The following is a 13381-nucleotide window of genomic DNA, read 5'->3' on the forward strand; positions in this document are numbered from 1 at the left end:
GCCTGTGGACACCAAATGGAGTCAGATTCCCTGGAACTGGAATTACATGTGGTTGTCAGTTAGAGCTGGGAACTAAACCCGGATGCTCAGCAAGAACAGCAAGAGGTCTTGATTGCTGGGCCACTCTTCCAGCTTTCCAAGGATGGGTTTCGATGGTGGACTCAAAGAAATCAAGAACTAAGCAGCTTTAAGAACAAAACTGCCGCCGGGCGATGGTGGCGCACGCCTTTAATCCCAGCACTCGGGAGGCAGAGGCAGGCGGATCTCTGTGAGTTCGAGACCAGCCTGGTCTACAGAGCTAGTTCCAGGACAGGCTCCAAAGCCACAGAGAAACCCTGTCTCAAAAAAAAAAAAAAAAAGAACAAAACTGCCGTAAGGCCTTTGGGAGTTCTTTTGTTTGCATTGAACTGAAGAGGCCGTTTTAGATATCTAAGCATACGTGTTGAAGAGGCATTTGACTAATCTGTAATTCAGCAGTTGCCTAAAACAAGAGCCTCCTCAGCTCGTCGGTGTGTTTGTAGGGACGAGACTGGGTGAGAGAACTCACAAAGCAAGCACAGACCACAGTAAGACATTCACAGTCTCCCAGAATGCCAGAGGCCGTGTAAATATACAACATATGGCGATTGATAATTCAGATGTCGACCCACCAGAGCAGTGACGCTGATGGAGGTTGATCCTGCAGGACCATGGATTCTGGAAACTGTGGCTCGCATTTTCTAAGGCAGCTTGGTCTCCCCAGTACCTGTCCTGTCGTGTGTAATGTCATGTGATGTGTATGTAATCTCATGATTACATCTCAGTCTTACGGGCACATATATCTGTGGATGGTCAGGAAGATGACTTTTCATTTAGCAATCAGTTTTGGTAGATAGAATATATGCTACAATAACTTGATCTGTTTGTCCCATGAGGGCTGTAGACACTTAAAAGCCTGTTTTGTTCCTTTTACTCAGGCTAACTGTACAGTTAGCTCACTTCCACCTCAGAGTAAAGTCAGAGTCCCAGATGTCTACCGAGGTTGCTACACAAAGCACCCTAAGGAAAGCATGCCAAGTGTGCTAACAACTGATTTATGTCTCAAAGTTTGTCACTAGGCACCGTGCCCCCCTTACCCCCAGTCCAGTCCTAGTCCTGAAACCTTGAAACCCTTGTGTTTACATGGTAAATAGCTTGACTCCTTAGTTGCTCATCTTAGAAATGTGCTTTTGACCAATGAGAGGTAACTCTTGTAGTTTTTTATTACCGCTCTAAGCACCCTGTGGGAGGAAAGTTTGGAGTCTAGAGGAGAAGTTAGGAGGAATTAGAAGTAGGTGAGGAGAATTAGAACAGAGAGAAGTATTGGAACCAGACGTGAGTGAGAAAGTTTGTTCACTCACAGTTCCCTAACTAAGAAGTTCCTTTCGGTTGTAGCAGCCATCTGAACCCTGAAGTGGGCTTGGGGCTGGATCCTAAAGTCCCTCAATACCAGAGGAGTTTAGTGTCTTCAAAGTTGTTTGGTGTACAGTGATGCCTGGTAATTTGCTTTGGTTTTTGGTGTTTTGAGAAGGATTTCATGTAACCTGGATGCCCTTGTGTCTATGATCCCCCTCTACTTCCCGAGATGGGGATCACAGTTGCGCACTGCCATGCCTTCCTGCAACTTTAATCCTCCCTCCTCACATGTTTACCCAGCCCTCAGTTAGGAAGAGAGGACTTTCTCGGTTCTATCAGTTTACCCTCGCCTAACTCAAGGACCGTCAGATCCTCTTCTTCCGCTCCCCCAGAGAAGTCAATAAACAGTAGATCCTTTTGAGACAGGGTTTCTCTGTGGCTCTGGATCCTGTCCTGGAACTCATGCTGTAGACCAGAGATCCACCACCTGCCTCTGCCTCTGCCTCTTGAGTGCTGGGATTATTGAGCATTGTTGCAGTTGGCGGTGGGAGTTGGATATCTATCAGTCCGTTTATTGCAGAGCATGGTGGGAAAGATAGGCGTGCTTAAACGTGTTTATGGTTAATTGTGTCAACAGCTTAAATTTTGTTTATTCTAGAGAGCTATATGACCAAGAACTCTGAAGATGATGAGGTCACAAAAGCGCCTAAGCGATCTGTTCGGAAACGGGGCCGAAGCACAGATGAGTACTCAGACGCAGATGAGGATGATGAAGAGGAAGGCAAACCATCCCGCAAGCGGCTCCACCGCATTGAGACGGACGAGGAGAGCTGTGACAATGCTCGTGGAGATGCAGAGCTGCCTCCCCATGACAGCCAGCCCAGGGCCCTGCCCTCAGAGCAGGAGAGCAGCAAGAAGCCCTATCGGATAGAGAGTGATGAGGAAGAGGACTTTGAGAACGTGGGCAAAGTAGGGAGCCCATTGGACTACAGCCTAGTGGACTTGCCTTCCACCAACGGACAGAGCCCAGGCAAAGCCATTGAGAACTTGATGAGCAAGCCAACTGAAAAGTCCCAGACCCCCAAGGACAGCGGCACGGCCAGTGCAAATCTAGCCCCCAATGGGACAAGTGGTGGACAGGAGGTGGGGGCCCCAGAGGAGGACGAAGATGAGCTTTTGCGAGTGACTGACCTTGTTGATTATGTCTGTAACAGTGAACAGTTATAAGACTTCTTTCCATTTTTGTGCTAATTTATTCCACGGTAGCTCTCACACCAGCGGGCCAGTTAGTAAAAGCTGTTTAATTTTCCTAGAAAACGCTACTACAGAACGACTTTTTACAAGAGAAATTTCAACAAATCTTGAAGTCTTTCTGTGAAGTGACCAGTTTTGAACTTTGAAGATTAATAATTGCTGTAAATTCCTTTTGATTTTCTTTTTCCAAGTTCATGGTCCTTGGTAATTTCATTCATGAGAAAAAAATCTTATTATAATAACAACAAAGATTTGTATATTTTTGACTTTATATTTCCTGAGCTCTCCTGACTTTGTGAAAAGTGTGGATACGAATGCATTCCGAATCTGTGAGGGCCCAAAGCAGAACTTAGGGCGGGAGAAGCACCTGTGCTCTAGCTTTTCATATTAAATATATATTATATTTAACACTCATGGCATAGATGGTGATTAACAAACTGTTTAAAGGTCAGTCTACTGTTGCAGTTTGAGAATTGTAGATACAACATCGTACATACGTCACTTAGTAGTAGCCTTCGTGAAGTCAGTTTGTTTGCTCTTGGAGTCACCACGCATTAATAAAGAAGAGACCATGGAAGTACATTCTAACAACACTTTACCCTAAGTTTCTGTTACAGTAGAGTTTCTTGTTTAAAAGAAAATCAGACACACAAAACCATCTGGAAAGCATCTGTATAGGAAATGGTATAACAATGCCACGGCAACCAGATCATGCTAGCAGTGAGTCTGTAGTAGCTCATGTGCACTGTGTCGGGTGGGGAGCTGGTGCAGAGTGAGTGTGGGCTTTCCTACCGTGCGGGTACACTGTTAGCTCTCCCGGCCATGTGGTGTTAACTAGCTGAGATGTGATTTGAATATGATCATCTAAACCTAGCCCATGTGGAGATGCTAAGCTGACAGTGGTCTGTTAGCACATCTGAAGACCCAGAAGGGATTTTCAGGTGAGCTCTCACTGGTCTGTTCTTACCCTTAAGTATCTACTTCAAATTGAAGTCTACAAACAAAGCAGTTCCTTTGGGAGGTTTTTAGTTTTGAGTTTAAGCATGTTGTGTGTGTGTGTGTGTGTGTGTGTGTGTGTTGGAATTTTCTGTCTGCCTGGATACATTAGCAGGACTTGAATGTAGTTCTGGCATTTGGCCATTCTGTACGTCTATTAAAATCCATTGATAGTCATACAGCCAACAGAACTGCGAGCCTCTGGTTTGCTTCCGTTCAAACCTCTCCACACTCTAAGGATTCGCCCTTTGCTTCAGGAATCGGCGGTTTCTGATGAGCTAACGGGTCATGGCTGGCACTAAAACGGGAACCTGATCTTAGTTTCGGGCACAGCCGTAAGCCCATATAGCTGTAGCATTTGTGATTCTTCCCGCCTGGCACGGCCGAAGCCTTCAGCATTGCATCGGTGTGTGCCTTTGCCCAGGATCCAGGTTCTCTGTTCCAGTGTTGAATGTTGCCGGCAATAGACGGACCGTATCTGCTGCTGGCCCAGGGAACATCGTTCTTCTTTCCGATTAAGCATTGTATGTAATAGCCAGTGTACAGTAGACCACTTCTTTTTTCATCACTAAGAGCTGCCATTAGACTTGCATCATAAAGACCTCTCTGGAAACTTTGTGCTCCTACTTTCTGTTCCTCGACAGATACTGCCCTTAAATCTTGGCCTTTAAAGTTTAGTGTTGATTTTATTTTTTCCGTTACTGGATTTCTGTTTCACTTTAGTTCCGGAGAACTTGACCGATAATATTTTTGCTTTGATTCTAGTGATGTACTTGTATTTGCGTAACAATGAAACAGTGAAAGCAGCTTAAAGAAAACCCAAGGATGCAGCTGCTGCTACAGGACCATCTGTGGTTCTTTTTACCTGCAACAGTTTTGTGCTGGGAGGACGGGTGGGCTGACATTCGCAGGAAGGACCGGAGGGAGCCACACTCGCTTTTAGCTGTTGTTTGAAAACCAGACAAGTAAACCCTTAACTGTCTAGAACAGACAGAAGAACTCCTACTTGAGCATGGTAAGTGGTTCCTTTCCCCCAGTCTCAGAAGGTCTCAGCCCTGCCACCAGAGAGAGCCACCCTGGTGTAGCAGCTCTCCCTGTACTGTCTCCCGCTCTGCACATACCAGCTCTTGCATCCACCTATCAACTCTCACCATTTATGCAGACGATTAGAAGCCGCAGACGAGTAGCTAATGCAGCAGGAGCGGAATGTGAAGTAACTTCTGTCACGGAAAACCCACGGTGATTTTCACAGTAAAGACTGAGTTTCCCACTTAGCAAACGTCCCATTGGCGGGTTCAGAACCACTGTGTGCTACCTGATCCTCACTAAACTTGAGTGTCTCCCTTCTAAACTTGCATTCTCACTAACCAACTGGCTATCAGTAGTAATCCGGGCAGCTAATCCATACGAATTCTTAGTATCCAGAGAGTTCTGCTGCTTGATTTTTTTTTTTATTGTTTCTATTCATGTTGGAGATCGAATCCAGGTCCTCATGCGTGCTGGGTAGAACTCCTGCCGTGTTTAGTGTTTAAGACTCTGTCCCTCAGAGTCTGTTATCTCTCAGAAATACTCACTTGGAAGATGCTCCCAGTGAGGTTTCTGTTGCTGCTGTCAAAATAAATGTGTATCAAAAAATCCCAGTACAGCCATTGAGAATTGGAGGATGGAAAGGCAAGCAGTAAGTCGGGTCTTAAGGAAGTCAGGTCACTATCTTCAATCCTTGATAGATGCAGGTTCTCAACTGATCTGTAGAATGTCCCCTTTAGTAACACCAGTCACTCCCTCGTACCTTTTGAAATATTAGCATTAAGCTTGTCTCAGACTCTTAGTCTACAGCATAGGCGTCATGGGAAGATACAGTAGTATTCAGAGGGTTTACTTTGCCATAAAGTTTGAAGACTCGCCAGATTTGAAACAGCGTAGGAAAAGGACTCAGACCGTACTGGTGTGATGGCATGTTGGTGTTTATTGTTACTGCAAAGTGATGTTTCCAACAGAACACACAACACAGTGAGGCTTCCTTGGCATCATCCAGCTTGTCAAGGTTGCAGATTCAGAGGATAAAGAAGAATTTCATTAAGAATGAATTCATGTTTACTGGTAACTTATTTTTTAAAAAGTGATCTGCCAAAGAACCAAGAACTTCAGATACTAATGGATGGCATTGTTGTGTGTGTGGGGGGGGGGAGATTGCTAACAATGTTATTCTCTTTTCACTTTCTAGTGGCTAGGGCCTATCCTATATCACAGACATTTAGGCAGAGTACAGATACTAAGGAAAACGTGGACACTTGTTTGAGAGTGGGAAGGATGGAGAATGTGCTGGTAGTCAGCCTCATTTGTAGGCAGAGGTGCTAGCCACTGCTAACTGTTCTCTCCGGAGACAAAACAAATCTTAACATTCAGATAATGTTGTGACTCCACGCCCCGCTGCCAGCCAAGCCGCTGGTCTCTGTTCAGGATAGTGTGCTCGCTTTAGAACAGGTGTTCAAGAGTTTTCTTACGGGGAAATGTGCGTACACACAACTTCCTGGATGACTACTAGAATCCTGAACTCATCATGAACTTACTTATAAAATATATAAGGTAAATAGTTGTGACAAAATTATGAATATGATTCAGTTATAGAAAGTTTAGAGAAATAGTTTTTCTTGTTGGTTTGGCATTCTCAGAATATATTTCTGGTTCTCATGGGAGTCAGAGAATGCCAAGACCACGTGTGTGCTGTAATCTACATAGTCCTTGTCTGTGTTCATATGGTCCATTAGTGAACTCTCAGAATAAATCCATTCCTGTTTTATCCTCCATTCCCGTTGTAAACCGTGGAGGTGGCAAGCTAACTGCTGGTGTATGTTCTTACTGTTTGTCCCCGATCCTGAAGGAAGAGGCATTTGCTTTCAGTGGCTTTTGTTTTATTTTATTTTTATTTTTTGGTTTTTTGAGACAGGGTTTCTCTGTGTAACCCTGGCTGTCCTGGAACTCACTCTGTTGACCAGGCTGACCTCTGACTCACAGAGATCCACCTGCTTCTGCCTCCTGAGTGCTGGGATTAAAGGCGTGCACCACCACCACCCAGCTTCAGTTTTTAAACTTTGTTATGTCTCCACTTAATTTTCAAAATATTTCAATCCAACTTAAATGAGTTAACACCTTTGAGTGCCAACGTTTGCTAGGTACCTGGCTGCATATCACTGAGGATAACCTGTCGCCATGGAACCGTCGTAAGCCAAGATAAGGCGGACCTGGTCCGGAAGCACCAGATCGTGCGCACAGCACCTGCTGCTCACACCAACCCTCTCACACGTTGCTTAGAACAGTTCCCTTGGCATTTCCGCCCCTCAGGCCATGTCCACACCTCCCTGCCCTGTTTCGCATGTGTGCCACTTTGCCGGGGAGACCTGTTCTGGAACATTCGCTGCGCTCTTTTCAGTTCAAAGTGTTTTTATCTTGCTGTTTTAGATGTCTGTCCTATACACAATATATGCGAAAGAACATATCAAATTACCAGAGGAATGGGGATTTACTAAGTTCTAGACATTTTGAATGAGGAAAAAAAAAGGAACTATATTTGTGGGTTTGTTTTCTTTTTCTGCCAAACTGGTACAAGCTAGAAAATGTGCAGAGGACTGAATAGTCTGCCTTGTTCTTTTTGCCACTGGATGATTTACATTAAGAACGTGCTGGTTTAACTCTATTTTCTTGACTTTCATCAGTTTCAGGAGTCTGACTTAAGTGTTTGGGGTTTGTTGATGTGTATTTATTGCGTCCTGGTCTTAGGCCAGGGGGCTGCATGTTGTGTTTGTGGACGGCCAGAACACAGTCATTGTGGGACTTAACGGCTCGAGATCTTCTAAATCATTTAACTTATTTTGTACGTTGCAAAAAAAGAAGAAAAAGTTTATTTTGCTTGAGAGTCACATTTTTTTATAACTGTACAGCTTTTAAGGGACGGGAGGTGGGAAATACCCTAAAATAGGATGTAGATTTTTACAGTTGTGTTTATGCTAGAACATCTACAGGAACATTATGTAATTAAACCTCAAATTGTTTAACACCTGTGCCGTGGTCTTTTTCGTTCTGTTGCCCAGGCAATCAGCGGCATTCTTTCCGTGCATGGCTTCTTGCTGCTTGTCTAGGGTATTGTTGGCGTTGGTGTGTTTTGTTCTTGATCGTAGTGTGTGGGTTCCTTGCCTAAAACTCCCATGGGGTTCCATGTGCACTTTAAGGGATGGAGGTGGGAGTGGGGGCAGGGCTAGGAAAGAAGGAGAAACTTAAACTGTTTCACCATTCCGTAGACTTAGCCAACTTGCTGAGACTTGGCAGGAAGGGACACCACGTTCAGTTTTTCAGTCCCCCTCATTTGGTAATTTTGGTCTCTTAACTTCCACTGGCAGCTGTCATGGCACATTCCACCACGCTGCCACCACACCTTCTGCCATTCTAATTTACTACCTGTAGAGCATTAACTTTTGTTTGTTTTCAAGACAGGGTTTCTCTGTAGCTTTGAACTCTGTCCCGGAACTCTCTCTGTAGACCAGGCTGACCTCAAACTCGCAGAGATCCGCCTGCCTCTGCCTCCTGAGTGCTGGGATTAAATAAAGGTGTGCGCCAGCCCTGCCTGGCCCATAACCATTCCTATAAGGAATTAAACCCATCTCAATGTGTCATGATTTCTAAGTAACCTTCACCTGTTGTCAACTAATTTGGGAAATAATTTTCTTTGCTCTCTTCACCCATTTGGAAACTTAGGGACTATGAAATTCAATGTGAAGAGTACACATTCGAGATAAGAGTCTGTAAATTGTCTTACTTTTGAATCTTGCTTTATTTTATAAAGTAGTAACTAAGTTCCAGGAAGCATCTAATCAGAACGTGTCTTGGATTTTCAGATGTGCTTTTATAAAATACTTTATTTTCCCTATGCATAAAATAAAAATAATTGGAGTGGTTCTCAAAACGCTTTTTTCCCAAGAGAGCTGAGGCAGAAGCTCCAAGATTGGTACCAGACCAACTCCTGGTGTACTCAGGAACGTGCCGTTAGCCAGAGCAGAACTGGAGTCACTCCCACACTCCTGCAGGTGTGAGTCAAGGGCGGGAATCTGAAAACTGGAACCACGATTCTCATATCTAGGAAAACCTGTGTCTGAGAGGTGCGGCAGACCCTGAGAGCTCAGAGCTTCAGGAGCGCTAGAACCGCAGTGCGTATTCAACGTGAGAACCAAAATATGTTGTTGCTGGGGCCAATATTTTTGTTAATGAAATGTTGAATGTCTCCTTACAGTCTGATCGAAATTCTCAGTGTACTAAGCCAGGCCTAAGCCATTTTACAGCTATTGGCCTAACTGTAACTTTTTTTTTTTCAAAATGTTTTATTATAATACTTGTCATTTCTTTTACTTAATATATGTCAATTGTCATAATAAAAAGTTTAAATAAGTTGATGTACTTAGCATTGTGTTTGAAATTTAGTTTATGTTAAATTTTGTGGCATTCTAGGAAGCTCAGACTTTTCAATAACTGGGTCATTTAAAGGGTTAAGATGGCCCGTATCCCCCAGGAATAGACTTAGTATCTGTGATCTAGAAAGCCAATCTGAAGCTAGATCAACTCTCAAAACAGTTTTTCCGGCTGTTCTTCAGCTAGGTATACAAAGGGACAACACCACCCACGGTTTCTGTCACTTAGTCTCTGGAGTGTTGACAAACACATCCCAGAGGCCAGGGCTTTGATCTGCCATCCTTGGGAATGCAGCTACCCTAGAAGTCAGCAGCACAGGGCAAAGGATTCCTTTCCCGGCTGGGGTGCAAGGTGTGTGTGTGTCTCATCTAAATTCTGATGTTTTTCTTCTCTTAAAATACCTGAAGTTTTGTTTTGTTTTAGCCAGCAAACTAGCAGAATTTATCAGTACTCAAAATCCTGACCCTAGGGCTGGAGAGATGGCTTAGAGGTTAAGAGCATTGCCTGCTCTTCCAAAGGTCCTGAGTTCAATTCCCAGCAACCACATGGTGGCTCACAACCATCTGTAATGGGGTCTGGTGCCCTCTTCTGGCCTGCAGGCATACACACAGACAGAATATTGTATACATAATAAATAAATAAATATTTTTTTAAAAAAATCTGACCATAAACTACGGATTATAATTGAGGAAAAATGCTAATCAGGGTTTCACTAACTGGAAAGAACGCTGGTGATGGAAAGAAAATGGTCAGTTATATTTACACTTTGAGAGTTTTAAACAAATCAGCTAAGAAGTGTCCCGAACGGTTCTGTTTTGTTGTTTTAATGTTTTTATTTTATGTGTGTGGGTGCTTTGTCTGCATGTACCTTCATGGTGCCTTTGGAGGTCAGAAGAAGGCATTAGATCCCCTAAACTGAACAGTTGTGAACCACCACGGAGGTCCTGGGAATTGAACCTGGCTCCTCTGGAAGAGCCAGCTCTTAACTGCTGAGCCGTCTCTCCCAACGACAGCCCTAACAATTCAGAGTCTTAGCTGAGCATCGGGCTAGGCTAGAACATAGCTGTTAACTGTTATCTTAGATTAAGAGACCAGAGGATGGTTTCCTTTTTTCCTTATTTTTTTTATTCTTTCTGTTTTTTCTTTTCTTTTTTTTAATATTTATTTATTTATTTATTATGTATACAATATTCTTTCTGTGTTATGCCTGAAGCACTAGACCTCATCATTACAGATGGTTGTGAGCCACCATGTGGTTGCTGGGAATTGAACTCAGGACCTTTGGAAGAGCAGGCAATGATCTTAACCTCTGAGCCATCTCTCCAGCCCTTCTTTCTGTTTTTTCGAGACAAGGTTTCTCTGTGTAGCTTTGATGCCTGTTCTGGAACTTGGTCTGTAGACTAGGCTGGCCTAGAACTCACAGAGAACTGCCTGCCTCTGCCTCTCAAGTGTTGGGATTAAAGGTGTGTGCCACCAATGCCTGGCGAGGATGGTTTCTTTTTTGAAACTAAGATTTTATTCACTAAATGGTGATCATTTAGTAGAAGTGGAATTATAATAAAATGATTTTAATGAAATTAAGTGTTTCCTGTTAGGACCCTTATGGGTGAGGTAAATGCTTATGTAATTTTGATTCTTTGATTAATGAAGGTCTAAATGACAATCAGAGAGGAAAAACACTAAAGGATGTGTGACCTATGCAAACAACACTAGTGCCTACGGTCATATCCCATGGGAGAAGCTGGCTAGACCCTACAGTACATGGTCACAGTATAGGCCACCCGGTTTCGTCCACTTGACCAGAGTCTCCACGAAGACTTTGCAGCAACCCCTGTCTGTGTGTCCCTCTACCTGGTATCTTTCCTATTGCCTTTGGGTCTTCCACCCCCTCTGACTCTGGTTTCAACTCTTCTGTGTATTCCTATGCAGGATTCTTCCTTCAAGGTTGAAAATGGGTATGTTGCCATTTAATGTCTTCTAATGTTTTTGCTTGATTTTCAGTGTTTAAACTGTATTTAGAAGTTCTTACAAAAGTAAAACTAGTTTCTGAGAGAAATTCCAAGAAACTCACAGGCTTTGTGGAGACAAGTGAATTCCATCGTCAGAAACAACTGTTAGAGCCGGGCGGTGGTGGCGCACGCCTTTAATCCCAGCACTCAGGAGGCAGAGGCAGGCGGATCTCTGTGAGTTCGAGGCCAGCCTGGTCTACAAGAGCTAGTTCCAGGACGGGAACCAAAAGCTACGGAGAAACCCTGTCTCGAAAAAAAAAAAAAAGAAACAACTGTTAGATACAGCCGACAGAAGACGACTTGCTCCCTCCTCTCTAAACAAAACATTTTATTCTACTTGATGATAAAACTTCATTAGGACATATGGCTGGAATCTAACAGTAATTCTTACCTCATAACAATGGGTTTGTAAACTTAATTCTCTTACCAAGAGGCAGGACCTGTCATCCATATGGGCCTGTCAATTGTTTTCAGGTGAGGTTTACATTAAAATACTGGAGTCTGAGCCAGGTGGTGGTGGCTCACGCCTTTAATCCCAGCATTTGGGAGGATAGGCTCCAAAGTGACAGAGAAACCCTGTCTTGAAAAACAAAAACAACAACAAAATTCTGGAGTCTGAATAAAAGAACAGGAATAATTACCAGGTCATAGTGGTTCTGCATCAACAGCACTCAGGGGACCACAAGGTGAAGGCTAGCCTGGGCTACACAGTATAGGAGGAGCAAACTCTACAAGCCTTCCGTTTTCAGTAGGTAATGCTGATCTGTTTGACACCTCTGATGAAACACCTCCTCTGCCTGGCGCTATAGCGAGCGCTTGCAGGGTCCCTTGTCGGGCTGAGATCTCGTGATCTCTTCAGTCATCTTGAACGAAACGTTTTGCCATTGGGCTATCACTATGTAAAAATGAGTAAGGCAAGTTGACAAGAAATCCTATAGTGGCTTTAGCCACTTCTGTCATACAGGGGGATTCCATTTCTGAGCAAAGCATTGGTTTCATCAATAAACATCTTAGGAAAAATCTCAGATTAATTGTTTCTCAAATTAGATTCATATGGTTTTTCTTTTCCAGGATTGGGGCTTGAATGCTAGGCTAGTGCTCTGCCTGAATTCCTTCCATCTGCTACCCTCGGAACCCATTCTGAAATCCTCTTTCTGAATTCTCCGACTTCGAGATATAAGCCTACACCTACTCAACTTTTGAAATTGGAAATTTAGAAATGATACTTCATCTCTCTTCTTGGGTGCATCTTCACAAACCCTTTTTCTCAATCTATATCCAAAGGGTTTTAACCTTCAGAGAGCGCTGGACTCTCATCCCCACCCTTATAGCCACGTTCTCATCCAAACCAGGGCAGCACCTTGTTCATGTCCGGTGGTGTCTCCCTCCTTGTCTCACCACCAACAAACTAACCAAATTTAAAATCTTAACACTTGGGACTGGAGAGATAGGTCAGCCTGCGAGAGTGTCCCACACAGGGGGGTTCACAGCACCCCTGCAGAGTGGCCACAACTGCCTGGAACTGGAACTCCAGGAGATCCAATGCCCTCTTCTGGGTTCTGTGGGCGTCTGCACACGCACATACTTGTTTTGTTAAAAGATAAGAATAAATCTTAAAAAAAAAAAATCTCGCAAACTAAAGACTCTAGACTCTCCCGTTAAGAAGATACCAAGAAGAAAAAATAGGAAAAAAAAACACAAAACTTATCACATCCTACATGCTATGTCCTCCAGCCTAAACAGTCTTAACCCCATAGCTATTATGTAATGGTCAAAAAAAAAATAAGTGGAGTTTAGAGATCGGCTGACGACTGAATTCCATCCGTTCTCTTGGTCTCTTCTTACCAAACTCTAGCTTGTGAGTTTAATGCCTCAGGTCTCATGTGTCAAATGGGGACAGTAATAGAAAACTTGTTCATATCATAAAGAAAAAACTGAGTTGAGCAGGTGCGGTGATGCTTGCCTGTTATGTGTCTATCGGAGATCACCCTGGACAGCATAGGGAAGCCCTTTCTCAAAAAACAACACACAAAAAGAAGAGATAAAAGCGCTTAGCCGTGCGGTACACAGGGCTGAGTCGCTGAGCCCGTCAGGCTCCACCCTAGCGCCCCGGAACCCAGAGTTGCAGATGGAACGCTACCATCCCTTTCGGCTCTGTCTTTTGACTGTCATGGTAACCTCTTTGTGCTCCTGGGGCCGTGCGGGGACCGAGACGGAGGTCTGGGGCTTGGCGGTGCAACCCGAGGAGGCGAGAGCCGGGAGACCCGTGCACCCCGCCTGCGGACCTCCGG

General features: G+C 44.0%; 1 protein-coding gene across 1 annotated transcript in view; it reads left to right on the top strand.

Moving 5' to 3' along the window:
- LOC121458740 (remodeling and spacing factor 1-like) overlaps positions 1–3036 on the top strand; it is a 101575-nt gene extending 98539 nt beyond the window's left edge. Inside the window, exon 16 of the mRNA XM_041668050.1 lies at positions 2033–3036. Coding sequence (XP_041523984.1) covers positions 2033–2601 — 569 coding nt within the window. The 3' untranslated portion in view covers positions 2602–3036. The remainder of the gene's footprint in view (positions 1–2032) is intronic.
- Positions 3037–13381: the final 10345 nt, after the last annotated feature.

This window comes from Microtus oregoni, unplaced genomic scaffold (assembly GCF_018167655.1).
Source record: "Microtus oregoni isolate MIOR12 unplaced genomic scaffold, Mior012 000018F_ref0000195, whole genome shotgun sequence".
NCBI lineage: Eukaryota > Metazoa > Chordata > Mammalia > Rodentia > Cricetidae > Microtus > Microtus oregoni.